Source organism: Euprymna scolopes, chromosome 36 (genome assembly GCF_053919585.1).
Source record: "Euprymna scolopes isolate OS-2025 chromosome 36, ASM5391958v1, whole genome shotgun sequence".
Taxonomy (NCBI): domain Eukaryota; kingdom Metazoa; phylum Mollusca; class Cephalopoda; order Sepiida; family Sepiolidae; genus Euprymna; species Euprymna scolopes.
This window is the reverse complement of record NC_136517.1, coordinates 51,494,092-51,512,205: the sequence shown is the minus strand read 5'-3', so window position 1 is coordinate 51,512,205 and position 18,114 is coordinate 51,494,092. Positions and strand designations below refer to the sequence as shown.

At 33.4% G+C, this 18,114-nt stretch overlaps 1 protein-coding gene across 4 annotated transcripts in view; it reads right to left on the bottom strand.

Annotated features, from left to right (window-relative positions):
• Positions 1-18,114, bottom strand: part of LOC145260474 (uncharacterized) — a 146,319-nt gene that overhangs the window by 62,597 nt on the left and 65,608 nt on the right. For all 4 annotated transcript variants that reach the window (XM_080118571.1, XM_080118569.1, XM_080118567.1 and 1 more), the window contains exons 8-10: positions 12,016-12,081; positions 6,669-6,870; positions 1,732-1,844 (exon numbers count right to left, since the gene is read on the bottom strand). In XM_080118571.1, coding sequence (XP_079974697.1) covers positions 1,732-1,844; positions 6,669-6,870; positions 12,016-12,081 — 381 coding nt within the window. The remainder of the gene's footprint in view (positions 1-1,731; positions 1,845-6,668; positions 6,871-12,015; positions 12,082-18,114) is intronic.

Genomic DNA, 18,114 nt, shown 5'->3' with positions numbered 1-18,114 from the left:
TGTGCTCTTTGTAGCAATAACAATGCACTATCGCACACATTGTATGCGTTAAATGTTTACAACAAAAAATGTTAATCAGCGTTTCCGGATCCAAGACAGATATAGAACATAATCCCGAAGCTATACCATCGATTTTTTTTCCATATATTTTGTATATCATTCCCTTTTTATTACTTTACTTATAGTATGAAAATATTCAAAGAAGGTATATATTTTTCATAGTATATATTATTAAAGGACATATACTATACTGCCCCCCCCCCAAGAAGGAAGTAATGCTTAGGAAAATAGTATCATGATGAATAAACATATGCTACACTACCCTCTCAAAGGTGGAAGTAATGCCTGGGTGGATGGTATCATACAACAGAACAAAAAGTACATTACCCCAACCCTTTCAGAATTCAACATAAAAATATAGTTTTAGTATAGACAGGGTTGAACGATAAAAATGTCGCCCTAAAGAAAACAACATTACAACTTCATTTTAAAACTTTTATTGAAAAATCCAATTCGGGTAACTTGATTATGTAGTAGAGTTGACATCTATTCAATGTAACCGTCTTCAGCCTAAATCATCGCCTCAATACAGGTCTGTTCCGTCTGCCTGCTTCCCACCTGACTACAACTTGGATGTCTTCAAGTCCAACGTTAACAAATTCCTAATGAACCGCCCCCTTAAGTAAACACTTCATCAAATCTCCACACTAACGTACTGTACTTGCAATAACTCTTATCCCTGAGTGGCTTCCGGGCCTTGATAAGTGGTGACCACCATGTAAAAAAAAAAAAAAGTCTGGAACTGGGAGCATGCCTTTTCCACAAGCATTGGCAAGAGCTCGGCAGATGACGGAGATCAGGCTGGCTTTAGTGTTGTGGGAGGTCATGTTGGTGATGTTCTTGACATATAACCAAACGAAGTAGCCCAGCAGGTTCAGGTCGGTGGAAGAGGGGACGCAATGAGAGAAGGATACAAAATCATAGTACTCCTTCTGAAGCCAAGCCTGGGTTTCTTTGGACAGCGCTGAGTCCTGCTGCCACACCACGGGTCTGCCAGCGGACACCTGAGTGCACCAGGTGATCACCACATGCTTCATCACATCGAGGTCCACTTTGGTGTTGACTTTCAAGCCGACTTCAAAGATGTGAGATGGCATGATGTGACCCTCACTTGAAATCACACCAAAGACCATAACCATAGCCGGAAACATTGTTTTCATCACACTGGGCACATCTCTGTTATTTGTGGCCATCCAACGATGCATTTTAAGGGTGGTGGCAATGGTTCAGTTATCATAACTTGGATCACTAGAGAGCATGAGTTGTACAGCGACACATCTCCGATCTTGCTTGTTGAACATTGTGTCACTTTCAGACATGATAGAAGGCTCTTATCGCTCTTGGGATTTGTACACAACTGATCAACTAGTAGATGGTTTTCACCAATAAAAACACCCCGGTTTTCATCAAACAGGAATGGAATTATGTCGTCTTTTCTAGGGCGACAATTTTATCGTGCCACCCTTTAAATAAAGTTTTTGAAACCAAACATTTTGGGTTTTATGTCCATGTCTCTTTTATTATTTGCACATATAGAACATAATCCCGATGTTATGCCATCGATTTTTCCACACAAATTATGAAACGATGAAGCAAGAGTTTTGTTGGTTCTCTAAAAATACCATATGATTAAAATCTTAGCAGATATTAAAAACAAAAATCTCAACTAACCTGTTAATATGACATTTATATCATTAAAGATGATATCTTTACTTTGCGGTTTACAAAGACTTTCATAAGGTTTGCCGTGTAAAAATTGATATCTCAGGTAGACAGGATAGCATCTATAAAAAAAAAAAAAAAAAACAAAAGGCGGAAGGATTTTGCTAAAAACTGCTTAATCATATATCAACTTTTATCATGTATTCTGTAGGATTTAAACCTTTATATATTAACACTAATATTTGAGATACGCCTCCAAAAAATACATCTTAATAAATACAAAATATATGACTCAGTTTGTGCAAAAAAAGAGGCGCCAGTAAAAATATAAGAGAAAATTGGGCACTTATGCAGAGAAAGTACCGTGCTGAAAAAATGAGATTATTATTTAGAAACTTATTTTTTACATGGGAGAGGGGGGGGTCGTAACTAGTCTGTACTTTCACCTAACAATTTAACAAACAAAAGATACTGTAAAAATTAATGTACTTATGCAGAGAAGGCGCCGAGCTGAAATAATAACTTTCTTATTTAGAAACCCATTCTTAACATAGGGGAAGGTAAGGTTTTTTGTAACTATTCTGTACTTTCACCTAACAATTTAGTAAACAAATGATACCGTAAAAATTAAGGTACTTATGCAGAGAAGGCGCCGAGCTGAAATAATAATGCTATTATTTAGAAACCCATTCTTAACATAGGAGAGGGGAAGGTGTTTTGTTACTGTTTCTATATTTTCACCGAACAATTTAATAAACAACCGCCAAACTTGAATTTAACTTGAAAAAGCTATTAAAAAATAGCACTGTACCATTTCTGCATAAGCACCTGAAATTGATACGGGTTTCGAATTACCGAATATTTCCTGGTTGAAAAACAGGCCAACCAGGATTCTACATTTGAATATATAAATAAAAACTGTTTTGCCCTTGGAAGACAGACACAACAAGAAACTTCAGTAAGTAATGTCACAAACACCGTAGGATGCTGAATTACAAAGGCACACATAATGATTTTTACCCAGCGATTATTTCTTATTCTTTCACGCATACGGACACGTGCATAACAGAACTTGAATGACTACTGAAGTGAACTTGAATGCCTACTAGACACTATCCTCGAGTATCTAAGGTCTCTCTGTACAGGGGTTTGTCAGAACAATCTGGCATGAGGATACATTTCGCAGACAGGGCTCTAATAATTTTAAAAGAGTTTATAATTATAAATATTAATAATTATTTTTATACGTAGTGTTTTATGCTTTTGCTATACACACACACATATATAATTATTTACTATAATAATTATTAAATACCTACAGAAACTAGTGTTTCATCCTTTCGGGAATCTTCAGTGCAGGGTGTCACGATAAAAACCAGTCCAACGATTCGAACTCTGGCTTCATTAGCAAAGATCGTATCCATTCGGCTACCGTAAACCGCGTGAAATAACGTCGAAATTTAAACATTTTATTTCATTAAATGTTTTTAACGTCAGTCAGAGTGATCTAATCATTATATGATGATCTGGGCATGAGAGCCAAATTGATCGACTTAATTCAACTGAAAGTGCTCAACGATAAGAGACAAATTAATTATTAAATACCTACAGATACTAGTGTTTCATCCTTTCAGGAATCTTCAGTGCGGGGTGTCACGATTAGCACCAGTCGATAGATTCGAACCCGGCGACAGAAGCCATCTCTGGCTTCATTAGCAAAGACCGTATTCATTCGGCTACCGTTATCACGTGAAATACGTCGAAACTTAAACATTTTATTTTTAAATGTTTTTGACGTCAATATATATATATATTTACTAGAAGATGTACCCGGCGTTGCCCGATCGTAAAATATGCATGCATATTATATTTTAATTAATGCAGAATTCTTATTTATTATAAAGAGAAATATCGTAGGTAGTAAACATAACGTTAAATTCCTTTAAAAAAAAAAAAAAAAAAACGTAAAGAAACTGAGACACGTGCATGCGAGTATTATGTTTTTTTTTTTTTCAATTTTTTAAAAGGAATTTAACGTTATGTTTACTACCTACGATGTTTTTTTTTTTTAAATAGTTCATTTCTTGTAAGTAAAAAAAAATACTCGCGCTGAGATCGAAACCAAAACCTAAAGACAGTAAATCAAGTACGATAACCATTACACCAGCTTGACATGACTTTCAAACAATGTTTTTAAACAAACACATACTTAACATGAGTAAGCTTTCATGTTTCATGACCGCGCATGCGCAATTGTTAAACAGTGGAAAACATAAAAATCTAGTGGCCTCCCACATACCAATTTTTCAATTTTAAACCCTTAGCAGCCCTTTTTGTCCGGATGAAAACGGATTAAACTTTTTTTCACATGTCTGAACATCCTATCTACCAAATTTCAAGTCTGTAGATAAAAAATTCGTTGAGTATATAGGTTGAGAAGTGTCCTCACATATACACATTGTTACTTTTATGGATATATCGATAAGTATGCACAAAAAATTTAAAATGAAAATTATAAAAATTTATATCTTTTCTTTGTTCATTTTTATTGGGTGACAACCCCCCCCCCCAAAAAAAACAGCCTTTTGAAAAAAAAAATTCCAACAAAAAAACTTTCAAACCTATCTACCTTGCCATCTCTTCAGTTAAATGCTGTGTGGCTGTGTGCACGTAGGTGGCTTTTTAACCCAGCTTCAGTTCTATATGAACGTTCACATGCATGGCACAAAAACTTTCCTTCCGGTAAGGATGCTCGCATCCTAACATTGCATGGTCCATCCTCAACTCTTGTGTCCACCATTATTAATACGAGCCAACAAAAACAAACAAATAAAACTATTAAAAAATATCGCTTTTGATATTGGAAAATAAACAAGAAGTTATGAATTTTTCGATTCCCAATTTGATTCTGATTAGCTGTCCTAAAACTTATCTATAAATATAAAAGCGAAAATGTGTATGTATGTATGTATGTATGTATGTATGTATGTATGTATATATGTATGTATGTATGTATGTATGTATATGCACTTTGTGTATGTCCACAAAAGGCTTTTTTCCGTGGCTGCTCGCTCGGCTCCCTGATTCTTAAAACTTTTTATATCACGTCTATATCATAATATCTACGAATTAACAACGGGGGTCGCCTGTCTATTTTATTTGCCCGACTTTAAAACGTTAAATATTCCCCATTTTTTGATCGCCGCATGTTGCTTTCGTTTTTCGGTATAAAAAAAAAATCGAAACTCGATTCGATTGGTCAATGTCGACTTCGCCCTCATATCAGATAATTGCTTTATTACTCCTTCTCTAATAATAAATGGGGGAGCCGCTTTTCCTTTCTCCCTCCTCCCCCCACAATAAAAAACAGTCATTACAAACTGTCCCGCACTAAAAATATTCACTGCTGAATAGCCATTGCTTACGTCGTCGTAACGCCCCTTGGATGACCTCATTAAGCGGCCACCTGTCAATCAAACTTCTTTGACTTGAATCACTTTTTAATCACTCTTACATTGCCACTGTCGCCGTAGCGCAGATGTCCAGGCTTAGCCTATTGGCCTCAAGGCTCCGCGTTCGAGCCTACCTGCCCCCCTCTTTTTTCGATTTTTAAAATCGCTATCGTTAAGTTTCCTTTTGTTCTGATTTACCCCCCCCCCCGCAAACACACACACCTACAAACACCACGACAATGCCAGATACCCCCGCTAGTATATATATAAAAGGTGTTTTTGAAAGCTTAACAATACAGGAATGTACAGTTGTTATAAGCAGATAAATAAACAAAATAATAAAAAATTCAATAATATTTTTTATTTACCTGATTGATTTGTTTTTTCTTTCCTTTTTTTTAAAACAGTAGATGATATTTATACCAAAGGTCCTTTCGTTGTGTTTAAATTTAAACACAATGGCTGCTTTACAGTTGATAGAGAGTGGATATACATTTCTCCACTGATGATGAGTGATGCACTCGAAAGAACCTTTGGGATAAATGCCATCTACGGTTGAAAAAAGAGAAAAGAAAAAAGATCTATAATCCGGTAAATAAAAGAATATCATTAAATTATTTATTTATTTTGTTTATTTATCTGCTTACAACGACTGTACATTCCTGCATTGTGAAGTTTTCAGAAACACCTTTTATCTGTTGAACACTGCTTCAAACAAACTACGACATACTTCTTAATATATATATATATATATATATATATATATATATATATATATATATATATATAGTAAACTGTATAATAATTAGTAACCTATAGTGATAAGTAATACGGTTGTACATCTTAAAACAAGGATAAAATTCACTTGAATATAGATTGTTATGTAACGTAGCTGTTACAAAGAAAATAAATAAAAATCCGGGTCGCATTTTTTTTCTGTTTTAACACAAAAGTTTTTATTACCAATACTTTCCCGTCTTAACACCTCGTAAAAGTCCATCGTCCATCTCGCCCGGTGTACACATTCCTTCTTCCTTCGACCGCATGCCGACCCCAGCCGGACCATTCTCGTCCTCGACTTTACCCGTCCATTTTCTTCGATGTCGACTTTCTTTCTCTTAACCACGTGGTAGTTCTTTTCTCCTTTTTTTTTCCTTTTTTCTTCTCGCGCACACTTCCTAATTTGCATAACGCGCGTTTTTTCAGCCACTGTTACTGCTGCTAATCTCTTCACAAGTCAGCCATCCTTTGCTGCTGCTGATGTCTTCCCACACGCTCATATGCACTATTATTATGCTCATTATACACGGCAAGTAACAAAAAGGTAACATGTCCTTTGGGTAACATATAAAATAAGGTGCGTCCATTCAATCCGTGAATTTATAGATAAAAATGCTATTTCAAACTTAATCAAGACTGGGTACTGACAGATAAAGCCTTTTATTGAGTTGAATGGATGTTAGCAAAAAAACAAAACAAAAAAAAAACACTTACTTTTCTTTCAGTCGTGAATAATCAAACGTTTCTTCGTCGCTGCTGCCTGGCATGTCTTCAAGAGAATGAATAGTGATGACCATTGGGTTGAGGTGTCTTTTCTGCTGACCGGACAGTAGGCTTTTATTCAGGTTTACACTGACCATCATGTCCATCAATCGGTTTTTCTGTTTCGTCAAGCGTTTCGTGAGTGAGCGCATATCTGCATAAAATAAAACCCATTAGATCGTTCGGTTTTACATTGGACCAAAGATTTAACTATCAGGAAACACCAATCCTTAAAAAAAAAAAATCCAGTGTGAAATTCTCTGCAGAATGTTAACGCCATAACTAGGGCAATGATAAGAGAATATTCTTATCATTGTTTTGACTCTCGAGTATATATCCGACACAGTTAGACACAGTTAATCACTCGAGAACCACATCACTCTATCTAAAAACATATAAGATATTAACTGATATATACTAATGATAAAATGAAAAGAATATTCTCTTGGCCCAAGCCATAACCATAAACTTTGTGAAATAAAGCAACTCTAATTCAAGTAAAGGAAATGGCACGATATTTGGTTTTTATATTTTTTATATTTTTTATCATTTCAACTCTTATGGGAAATCATTTCTATCCATTTTTTTATCGGATATCCTTTATATACAATTCTTACTTGATACCGCCCACATCTAACACTTAAGGGGATATACTTTGTATCCAACTATTATATGATATTTTTTGTATCCAACTCTCGTGCGATATTGTTTCTATCCAATACTTATGGTATATCCCTTGTATCCAATTATTATCCGTTGTATTCAAAATGGACATCGTCTGCATGCAACTTTTATGAAATATCCTTTGTGTCCAGCTTATAGGATACCCCTTGTATCTAACATGTATGTGATATTTTTTTTATATTCAACAGTAATGCAATATCATTCGTATTAATTTTCACAGGATATCCTTTGTATGTCACTCTTATAGTACTTCCTTTGTATTTAGCTGTTATGGGACTTTGTTCATATTTAACTCGCGTGGGATATCTTTTGTATTTAACTTTCATGTGATTTCGTTTATATCTAACACCATTAGGGTATACTTTTTAGTAATTGTGCATAAAACGAGACCCTAAGTTTCAAAGATGGCGGCAGGTCTGTCAATTGAGGTATGGAAGCACAAAATGGATACAATACTTCCACTATTATTCAAAACTACTTACTTATATATTTGGGCAAAATATAAAGATTCTTTTTGTTAATATATTTTTTCTAACATGTTTACGCTTTCTTCTTTAAATGTACTATATTTAAATGCACTTTATTTACATATACTTTATTTAAAGCTGCGCAGTCTATTATGATCGTCGTCGATTTAAAAAATATAATTTTTACAGTTAACTATATTTTTCGTTTATTTTTTCACCCCCTTTATAATAAAAATATATTAAAATTTCTTTATCAATTGATTTTGTGTCTTTTAATCGCATAAAATATCTAAACAATTTGTTTAGATATTTTTTGTTTTTGTTTAGATATTTGTTAGTTATTTGAAAAAGAAAGTTTATATATTTTTAGTTTAAAGGGGATGAAAATAAAAATAAACCTAAATTATAGTTAACTATCAAAAATAATACTTTTTAAATCAGCGACGATCGTGATAGATTGCGCAGATTTAAATAAAGTATATGTAAATAAAGTATATTTAAATAAAGTATATGTAAATAAAGTGTGTTTAAATATAATACGTTTAAAAAGAAAACGCTCCTATATTTGAAAAAAAAACGTAAATATGTTAGAAAAAATATATTAACAAAAAATATCTTAATATTTTGCCCAAATATATAAGTAAGTAGTTTTGAAGAATAGTAGAAGTATTGTATCCGTTTTGTACTTCCACACCTAAATTGAAAGACCTGCCGCCATCTTTGAAACTTAGGGTCTCGTTTTATGCACAATTACCTACTTCTTATTCAACTTCTTGTATCAAGATTAGATGTTGAATGTGTTTTACATGCTGGCATGTAATCGGCAACTTTTAATAATTGATTTCCAAGATAACCTATCTCTGTCCAGGTCTTTATTTATCCCTCTTTCTTTCAAATACATCTTCATTACTTCACCCGCCTCCATGTTTTCGTTAGTCTCCTCCTGTGTGATGTGTTCTACATCTAGAAGCAATTCCAAAAGTAATACCTCCTATTTTTATTTCGTCTGAATGAATCAGAGAGGAATGCAAATTGCATTGTTATGATGACTGAACTCATGCATTCATGACCAGAAATATTTACAGTGTGAGACTCTAAAAAAAGCAACCCCTGCCATGAACGTGTATAAGAAGCAGCAATGCGTTACTGAATTCCTGGCAAAAGTGCATTGAGAATGATGGGGACGATGTAGGAAAATAAATTCTGGAACACAAAAGGTGGCTCGTTTTAATGGTACCATTTCCGTTTTCGAAGCTCTTGGACTTTTTGAGTTAAGCAAAATAAAAAAGCTATACTTTTATATATATATATATATATATATATATATATATATATATATATATATATATGTGTGTGTGTGTGTGTGTGTGTGTGTGTGTATATATATATATATATATATATATATATATATATATATATATATATATATATATATATATATATATAACTCGGAAGAGAGAACAATAAGCAAAGACTTATGGCCACCACGTTCCCCGGACTTGTCATCATGTGATTTTTATCTTTTGGAGACTTGAAAACAAAAATGTTTATGCAAATAAGCCCCACAATCTAGACCAACTAAAGGAGAACATAACCAACAACGCTATCAGGAGAATCACCAGAGAAGATTTATAGGCAGTATCTGCAAACGTTCTTAAACGTGACTAGTAATTCATAGATGTAAACGTGGAACACTTCCAGCATCTTTTATAACACTACAGGTAATTTAAACAATGCTACAATAACAATAAATAACAATACTAGAGTGATCCTCCTCTCTACTACATTTTTCTGGACTACTTTTAAGTGGGCCACCACACACACACACACACACACACACACACACACACACACACATATATATATATATATATATATATATATATATATATATAGTTATAGTTATATTCTTTGAAAAAAAAGGATTTCAGCAGGAAATAATTCCGAAAATAAGAGCGTATTTATATTTTTATTTACAGAAAGTTTATTTATATTTTTATTTACAGAAAGTTTAGATGAGATAAGTCATCGGTACCGTCGGTTTCAAATCTGATAATAGGCGACCGTTTTAGATACCCATATAAAGCTCTCTTCGCCCGATACTCATATATATATATATATATATATATATATATATATATATATATATATATATATATATATATATACAGTGATGATCATATTTATTGGCACGATAAAATAAAAGTTAAATTTTGTCTAATAAATTCTAAAAAAGGGATTAAATTAAAGAAAATAACAAAGTATATTATGTATTTTTAACTGGCCTTTCCGATGCAGCAATCGGATTTTAGAAAAAATAAATAACAAAGGAACAACAAACATAATTGCAAAAAACCCTTGTTCAAAATTATTGGCACGGCTTTGTTTTTCTTTTAGTATCAGTATAATATCAATCAATTTCCGGTTTACGTGCTTTCTGAACTTTTTTATAGCCATATTATGCTTGTTTAACGCTAATTCAGTGAATAATTTTTTTCAGATAATTTTTAGATAGCGATTTATTTAAACTATTATAAGTGACTAAATTATAATTTTCAATCGCCATGGTTAAAACTAAGGAACACAGCGAAGACGTCAGGAAGCTTGTTGTAGCATGCCATACCAATGGGGAAGGCTATGATAAGATTTCAAAGAAGCTAAACCTTCCCAAATCCACTGTTAGAGCCATAATAAACAAGTTCAAATCGCAAGGCCACGTTATGAGTTTAGAGGGTAGAGGGAGAAAAAGGATTCTTTCCCCAAGAGATGAACGGAAAATTGTTCGACAAGTAAAACAAAACCCAAGGATCTCTGTTGGGGAGATTGTTGATGAACAGAGCACCTCTGGAGTGAATGTATCTCGACATACAGTTGGTAGAGTTTTGAAGAGAGCTGGTTTAAAAGCATGTCGTCCGAGAAAGACTCCCTTATTGAAGCCTATGCACCTGAAAGCAAGGCTAGCCTTTGCAAAACGTCATATTGATAAAGATGTTGCATTCTGGAAACGTGTTCTATGGACTGACGAAACGAAAATAGAGTTATTTGGCCATAATAAAGTGTCTTATATTTACAGAAAATCTGGCGAAGCTTTCCTGCCTAAGAACACCATACCCACAGTGAAGCACGGTGGAGGCAGTTTGATGTTTTGGGGATCCTTTGCTGCCTCTGGACCAGGGCGACTTGTTAAGGTCACAGGTAGCATAAAAAAGGAAGATTATGTTAAAATATTGGATGAAAACCTGAAAGACTCTGCTAAAGAGCTCTCACTTGGTCGTCGTTGGTGGTTCATGCAAGATAATGACCCAAAGCATTCGGCTAAACTGACTAAGAAATGGCTTGAGGACAATCATATTAATGTTTTGGAGTGGCCATCACAAAGCCCAGACCTTAATCCAATTGAAAATTTATGGAGAACATTAAAATTGAGGGTAATGCAAAGGAAGCCTAAGAATCTTATTCAATTGGAGGATTATTGTCAGGAAGAGTGGGCTAAAATTACTACTGAAGAGTGCAACAACTTGGTTGTAAACTATGAAAAGTGACTGAGGAAGGTAATCAAGGCCAAAGGCTATACAATTGATTATTAAATAAATCGTGCCAATAATTTTGAACAAGGGTTTTTTGCAATTATGTTTGTTGTTCCTTTGTTATTTATTTTTTCTAAAATCCGATTGCTGCATCGGAAAGGCCAGTTAAAAATACATAATATACTTTGTTATTTTCTTTAATTTAATCCCTTTTTTAGAATTTATTAGACAAAATTTAACTTTTATTTTACCGTGCCAATAAATATGATCATCACTGTATATATATATATATATAAAGGCACTTTGTGCGTGTGTGTGTGTGTGTGTGTGTGCGTGTGTGTGTGGTGTCGGAGTTCGTTTCTGTATGGACTCTGAAACGGTTGAGCTGGGTTTTTTTTAATTTCACACAAATGCACTTCGTGTGTCAGTGAATGCAAAAAAAATGATTATATACATAATATATATGTGTGTGTGTGTGTGTGTGTGTGTGTGTGTTAAAAGATGCCCAAGGTGTCATATAAATTTTTTTTAAATAAATAAATTCCTATATAGAAAATGATTTTATTACCAATCTGAAAACACCAACTTAAATAATCAGTTCAAACACAAATTACTACTTACCTGAAAAGAAGGAGCGTAATTTGACTAAAACTCTTGCAGGTGGATTCTTTTTGACGATATAAGATTCTAAAAGATAAATAAAATAGATAAATAAAAACAAAAACAAAACAAAAAACAGAAAACAAAGAAAATAGCTGTAAGAGAAAAGGCATATGAGCTCAAGTAAAGCGAAAACTCACAGTAATCCAATAAGTTCGACCCCCCCCCAAAAAAAAAAAAATTATTCACTGACATACACGCATCTAGTACCACAAAAAACTGTGATTATTGGTCAAGGAAAATGAAAAGACCGAGGAAGAACAGCGCCAACTAATACTGAAACATTGGGGAGATTTATTGCTACTCAAATTCCAGAAAAGACCAAGAGTGTTAACCAATGAGAAATCAATAGTAAACAAATGTTGCGATAATGCAAAATGATTCGCAATAGGTATTGAAAAAAGTAGAGATTATTGGAAATCTAGGAAGATTTGTTATCACTCGGATCCCAGGGAACGCCGCCTGTTATTGCCAGTGAACAGTCACTCGTAATTAATTGTGTGAAAACTTTAAGCAATTAAGTAATTAATGGACTCACGTTAATTACAACATATTTAAAATTAATTAACTAAAATTAGTTTAGTGCACGACTTTATTTTAAAAAGAAAAAAAAAACATTTTGTTAACCGAATTACATTGACGGTGAGAATTATAGGAAGTAGCAACAGCAGCGAATGTTGTTTTTAGGTATCGATTCTCACTTGTACAAAAGCTCAAATTAGCAGTTTCTTATAAACAACCAAGAGCACAAGAATGTTACCATTCAAATTATATTTGTATTATAAAAAAATATTACCATTCAAATTATATTTGTATTATAAAAATGATATTACCATTCAAATTATATATGTATTATAAAAAAATATTACCATTCAAATTATATATGTATTATAAAAAATATTACCATTCAAATTATATATGTATTATAAAAAAAAATTACCATTCAAATTATATTTGTATTATAAAAATGATATTACCATTCAAATTATATATGCATTATAAAAAAATATTACCATTCAAATTATATATGTATTATAAAAAAATATTACCATTCAAATTATATATGTATTATAAAAAATATTACCATTCAAATTATATATGCATTATAAAAAAAAATTACCATTCAAATTATAAATGTATTATAAAAAAAATATTACCATTCAAATTATATATGTATTATGAAAAATATTACCATTCAAATTATATATGTATTATAAAAAAAAAATACCATTCAAAGTTTAGTGGACAAACACGAACAAAACTGAGGTTAATAGCACACACATAACAAAAGATATTCATCAACTACCATATACAGAGTACAACGTATATAGACACGAGTTCATACACACACACACACACACACACACACACACACACATATTTACAAAACTTACTCAATTTACAAACATTAGCACATGCAAACTTATATTATTGCAAATATCTCGAAAGCCATTGGTTTTAAAACATCATAATGTAGTATTGACCCCCCCCTCCCATAATGTTGCAATTCCAGACATTTTGAGTGGTCACATGACCATCTACACTCAACGGTTTCAGAGATACAGTGCTGGTAGATGTTCGTACTTCGCTAAAAATGGACGTGGCCATTTCGTCAATTTCGCTGTCAGTGACAGATGTGTCACTTAGCAAACATTAATTAGTGACCTTTAATTAGTAGATTTCTGAAGAGTTTAGCTGTATACATCAAAGTGCATACATAACCAGCAGGAGTTATTCTAGTATATAGTGCCAGTCAAAACAAACGTGGCTACCTAACTTCATCTTAGAGACAAAACAACCTTTTCTTCATATAGAACGTACTTGGACACTTTGAATTTTTATTATCTATTAGCCTGGGTGCCCGGCGTTGCCCGGGTGTTTGGAGGTATGTGTTGATCAAAACAATAAAAAAAAGTGGTAGTAGGAAGGCAGGCTCGAACCTGTACGCGCAAAGGAGGAAAAGAAAACGTTACATCTTTGTCGTTGCCTCCATCGCTAAACCGGAAGTGGCAAAGGTTTTAATTAAGGCTATTTAATCGAAAAGAGGAGATGACTTTCGAAAATATCGGCGAAAAAAGGCGACCCCTCCCTGCAGAAAAGTGCGCAGTTAAAGATATAAGGAATTAATGTTTTTAGCCAATTTTTCGATATTTGTCGTCTGAATGGTCGAGCTTCAAAACAATACGGATCCTGTGAAAATCCGTTGCCACTGTCAAAAGTTTTAGACATACATACATACATACATACATACATACATACATACATACATTTAAACAGACAGGTGAGATTTATATAATAGAAGATTACCACTTTACTTTTGATAGTCTTCATTTTTTGTCAATAAAATTGATATATTGATGCATGCGTACGTAATAATATTTAGATGTGGTAGTTTAAAGGTAGGATTAGTATAAGTTTCACGTTTCGTGGAGTGAAATTTTCCAAGTAAAACTGAGGTAGAATGGAATTTTCCAAATAAAAATTAGGTAGATTTAAATTTTCCAAGTAAAAATGAGGTAGAATAGAATTTTCCAGTAAAAATTAGGTAGAATGAAATTTTCCAAGTAAAACTGAGGTAGAATGGAATTTTCCAAGTAAAACTGAGGTAGAATGGAATTTTCCAAGTAAAACTGAGGTAGAATGGAATTTTCCAAATAAAACTGAGGTAGAATAGAATTTTCCAAGTAAAAGCCATTAAAGCTACGTGACGTCATAGAGACAGGAAGTCCCTAGTCTTATGTGGTGGATTAGCATGGGAGATCTTTCCTTTTTTACTGAATAACCAGAAGAAGCACTTGGATTTTCAAAGCTGATTCTCCCCGTCTCCCACGCGAATTATAGAAACGAGGAAATCTGATAAATATACCAAAAACTCGGTTTTCATATTCTCTTTGTACCATGTACACATAGCATGGATGTCATTACAGGATGACGTCATTCATTTAAACAGAAATGTTTTATTTCAAGGACCTGTAAACATTTAGGTCAAAGGTCTTCTACTAGACAAATGTTTGCATCTTATCACCCCTGCGCACTGGATGATGTCACAAAATATGAATGACATCATAAAGCTACTATTCATGACATCATTACTTTCAGGTATATATATATATGATGATTGCAACGTCTTATTAGACGAGTGCCACTGCCTCAGACACTTAAAGTCCATGAGCCCTAAAATTACTTTTTATTTATTTATTTTTTTAATTTTTTTAGTGGTACCGGCGAATTCACGCACTCAAGCAGACACGACACTGAAGACGGTCATTGCTATATATACATATATATATACGTACACACATACACACACACGCACACATATATATATATCCATAAACATACACACATATATACATATATACATACATACACAATACATAATACATATACATACACACATGCATGCATACATACTCAAATACATACGCATATATAAACACATATACAAATACAAACACACATATACATACATATACACATACAAATACGTACACATATATGCACATGTACATACACATACATTTAAATACGCATACATATACATACATATCTATGCATTTATACACAAACATACACATATGCATAGATACACATACATATACATACATATATACACACAAACATATATATATATACATATATATATACAAACACACACAAACATATATACATATATATATACATATACACATATACATACAGACACACATATACATATATACATACATATACACATAGATATATATACATATACATACACAAGTACATATATAAACACATATACGTACATACACACGGATACATATAATGATGGCAGATCAATTATTACATGCTCCCAGCATTTCAAGCCTACACGCGTCACAACTTTTCCATTGCTATAGGACTATTTTATAGACAAATGCCTGAGGAAGTATCTATACAAAGATGATGTTACAGAGATTTAGCTTTGTACAACAGCTAAATCTCTCTCTCGGTTCAAAATGTTGAGCTCTAGCAACAAGCAAGAACAAGATAACCAGCAACAAGCTTAATGCGGATATTGGTCTCCCGCTTTATGTTTTTTTAAATCAAAGATTTGCTTCTCTTAGAAGGGTTGCCTTCACCACGGCTTACAGGAGCCCTCTCCACCCCACATACACATGGAAATAAACACATGCATGCACACATACATGCATACACTCAGAATGCGCACAAACATACATATGCATGCACACACACATGCAAACATACACACATAGAATTACACACATTATAAGCATGTACTTACATATGAATACACACACGTACACATGCACATACATGTAAAATAAACATGAAGGAGCGTTCCAAAACTCATATATCCTCAATAATCAGGATGAAGGTGATGGGTACAATTCAATGAGTTTGACAAATATATATATATATATATATATATATATATATATATATATATATATATATAGAGAGAGAGAGAGAGAGAGAGAGAGAGAGAGATTTTCTTTCACTCTGATGAGCATGGTCATGCTACACAGCTATGAACGTCTTTCTGATGCTCAAATAAAAATTATATTTTCATAACCGCACATGGTGGCTAAGTGGTTAATAACACAGACGAACCACTTGAGTGCATCAAGGTCGAATCCAGTTCATTCAACAGAAACCTTTTCACTTAGGATGTTGGCAACATTCACTAGCAATATATCCAACAATAAAATCAACTGATTCATACGAAATCTATGAATGAATAATCATTAGAGGCAAGTAAATAATATCAGAGAGAAAGAAAGACCGAGAAAGAGAGGGGCGAAAAGGAAGGAGAAAGAGAAAAAGAAGAGAGAGAGAGAGAGAGAGAGAGAGAGAGAGAGATGGTGTAATGCATATAAAATGTTTCGAAACTCGAGCATATGACTTTGGAAGTATGTCCAATGTGCATAACAATTGAAAAACGGCCACATGAATTTAGGTCCAGAAACGCTTAGTCATTTTTTTTATTATTATTATTCAATTTTCACCCCAAACAAGGCACAGTACCAATTTGAAGCAGGGGGGTTACTATCGGGGACATAAGTTGCAGGGATATTATGAAGGAAGATGAGTAGTAAGATATCCGTTCACATTACACTTGAACTTCTGCATGTCAGTACAGTTGGGAAAGCAGAATCCCGGAAAGGAGTTCCAAAATCTAGCAGTTCTGGGAAAGAAACTATTGGAGTAGAAGGCTTTCTTAAACCTAGGGATCTCTTCTGTGAAGGGGTGGAATTTACCTTCTTATCGGGTTTGTCGGAGGTATTCACGTCGAGGGGGTTCAAGTGCTGGTAGTTCGTCAGAGAATTCACCATCAAAGTACTTATAGAACAGGCAGAGGGATGCAACATTTCGTTGATGGGACAGAGGCTGAAGCTTAGATGACAGTTCAGGACCTATCAGGTTGACGATTCTCTTTTGAACCCTGTTTAGGAGTGGGGCGACAAGTAGCAGATATCTCCGATTTATAGACCTTTCAAACAAATGCTGATCAGAATTCTTTATTTCAAACATCTTGCACATATTATTTCTACATATGGGGTAAAAACTATTCTTGTGACAAAATAATAGGTAAAATAAATAATAAATCAATAGAATTAAGCCTGGGTCTGGTATTTCCAAATACACCAATAAAGCCATGAAAAAAATAGAAAATAAAAATAATAAACAAATATAAAAGCCGTCGGTCTCAGAAGAAAGATCTGAGTGTCATTATCAGCAGGAGTGCCTTTGATCATCCACATGAGAGATCCAGTCGGCATTTTGCAAATATTGGTTTTTCTTATTTCCGGTTCAAGAATACAATTGACTAAATACAAGCAAAGACAAAGATAGAAGAAGAAATGGTCAACAAAGAAAATGAGACTTGTAATAAAGTGCTGTTCAATAAAAAAAGCAACCTCCCACATAAAAAGACTGTCTTAACTTAATCCCAAAGTTATACCATCAACTTTTCTGATTTCAAAAATTTCCCTTATTTTGTCCTTTAGTCCTCACATTCCATAATCAATGTTTCTGGCAAAGGGTCAGTATCTATTCATGTAATGCTTATCATAG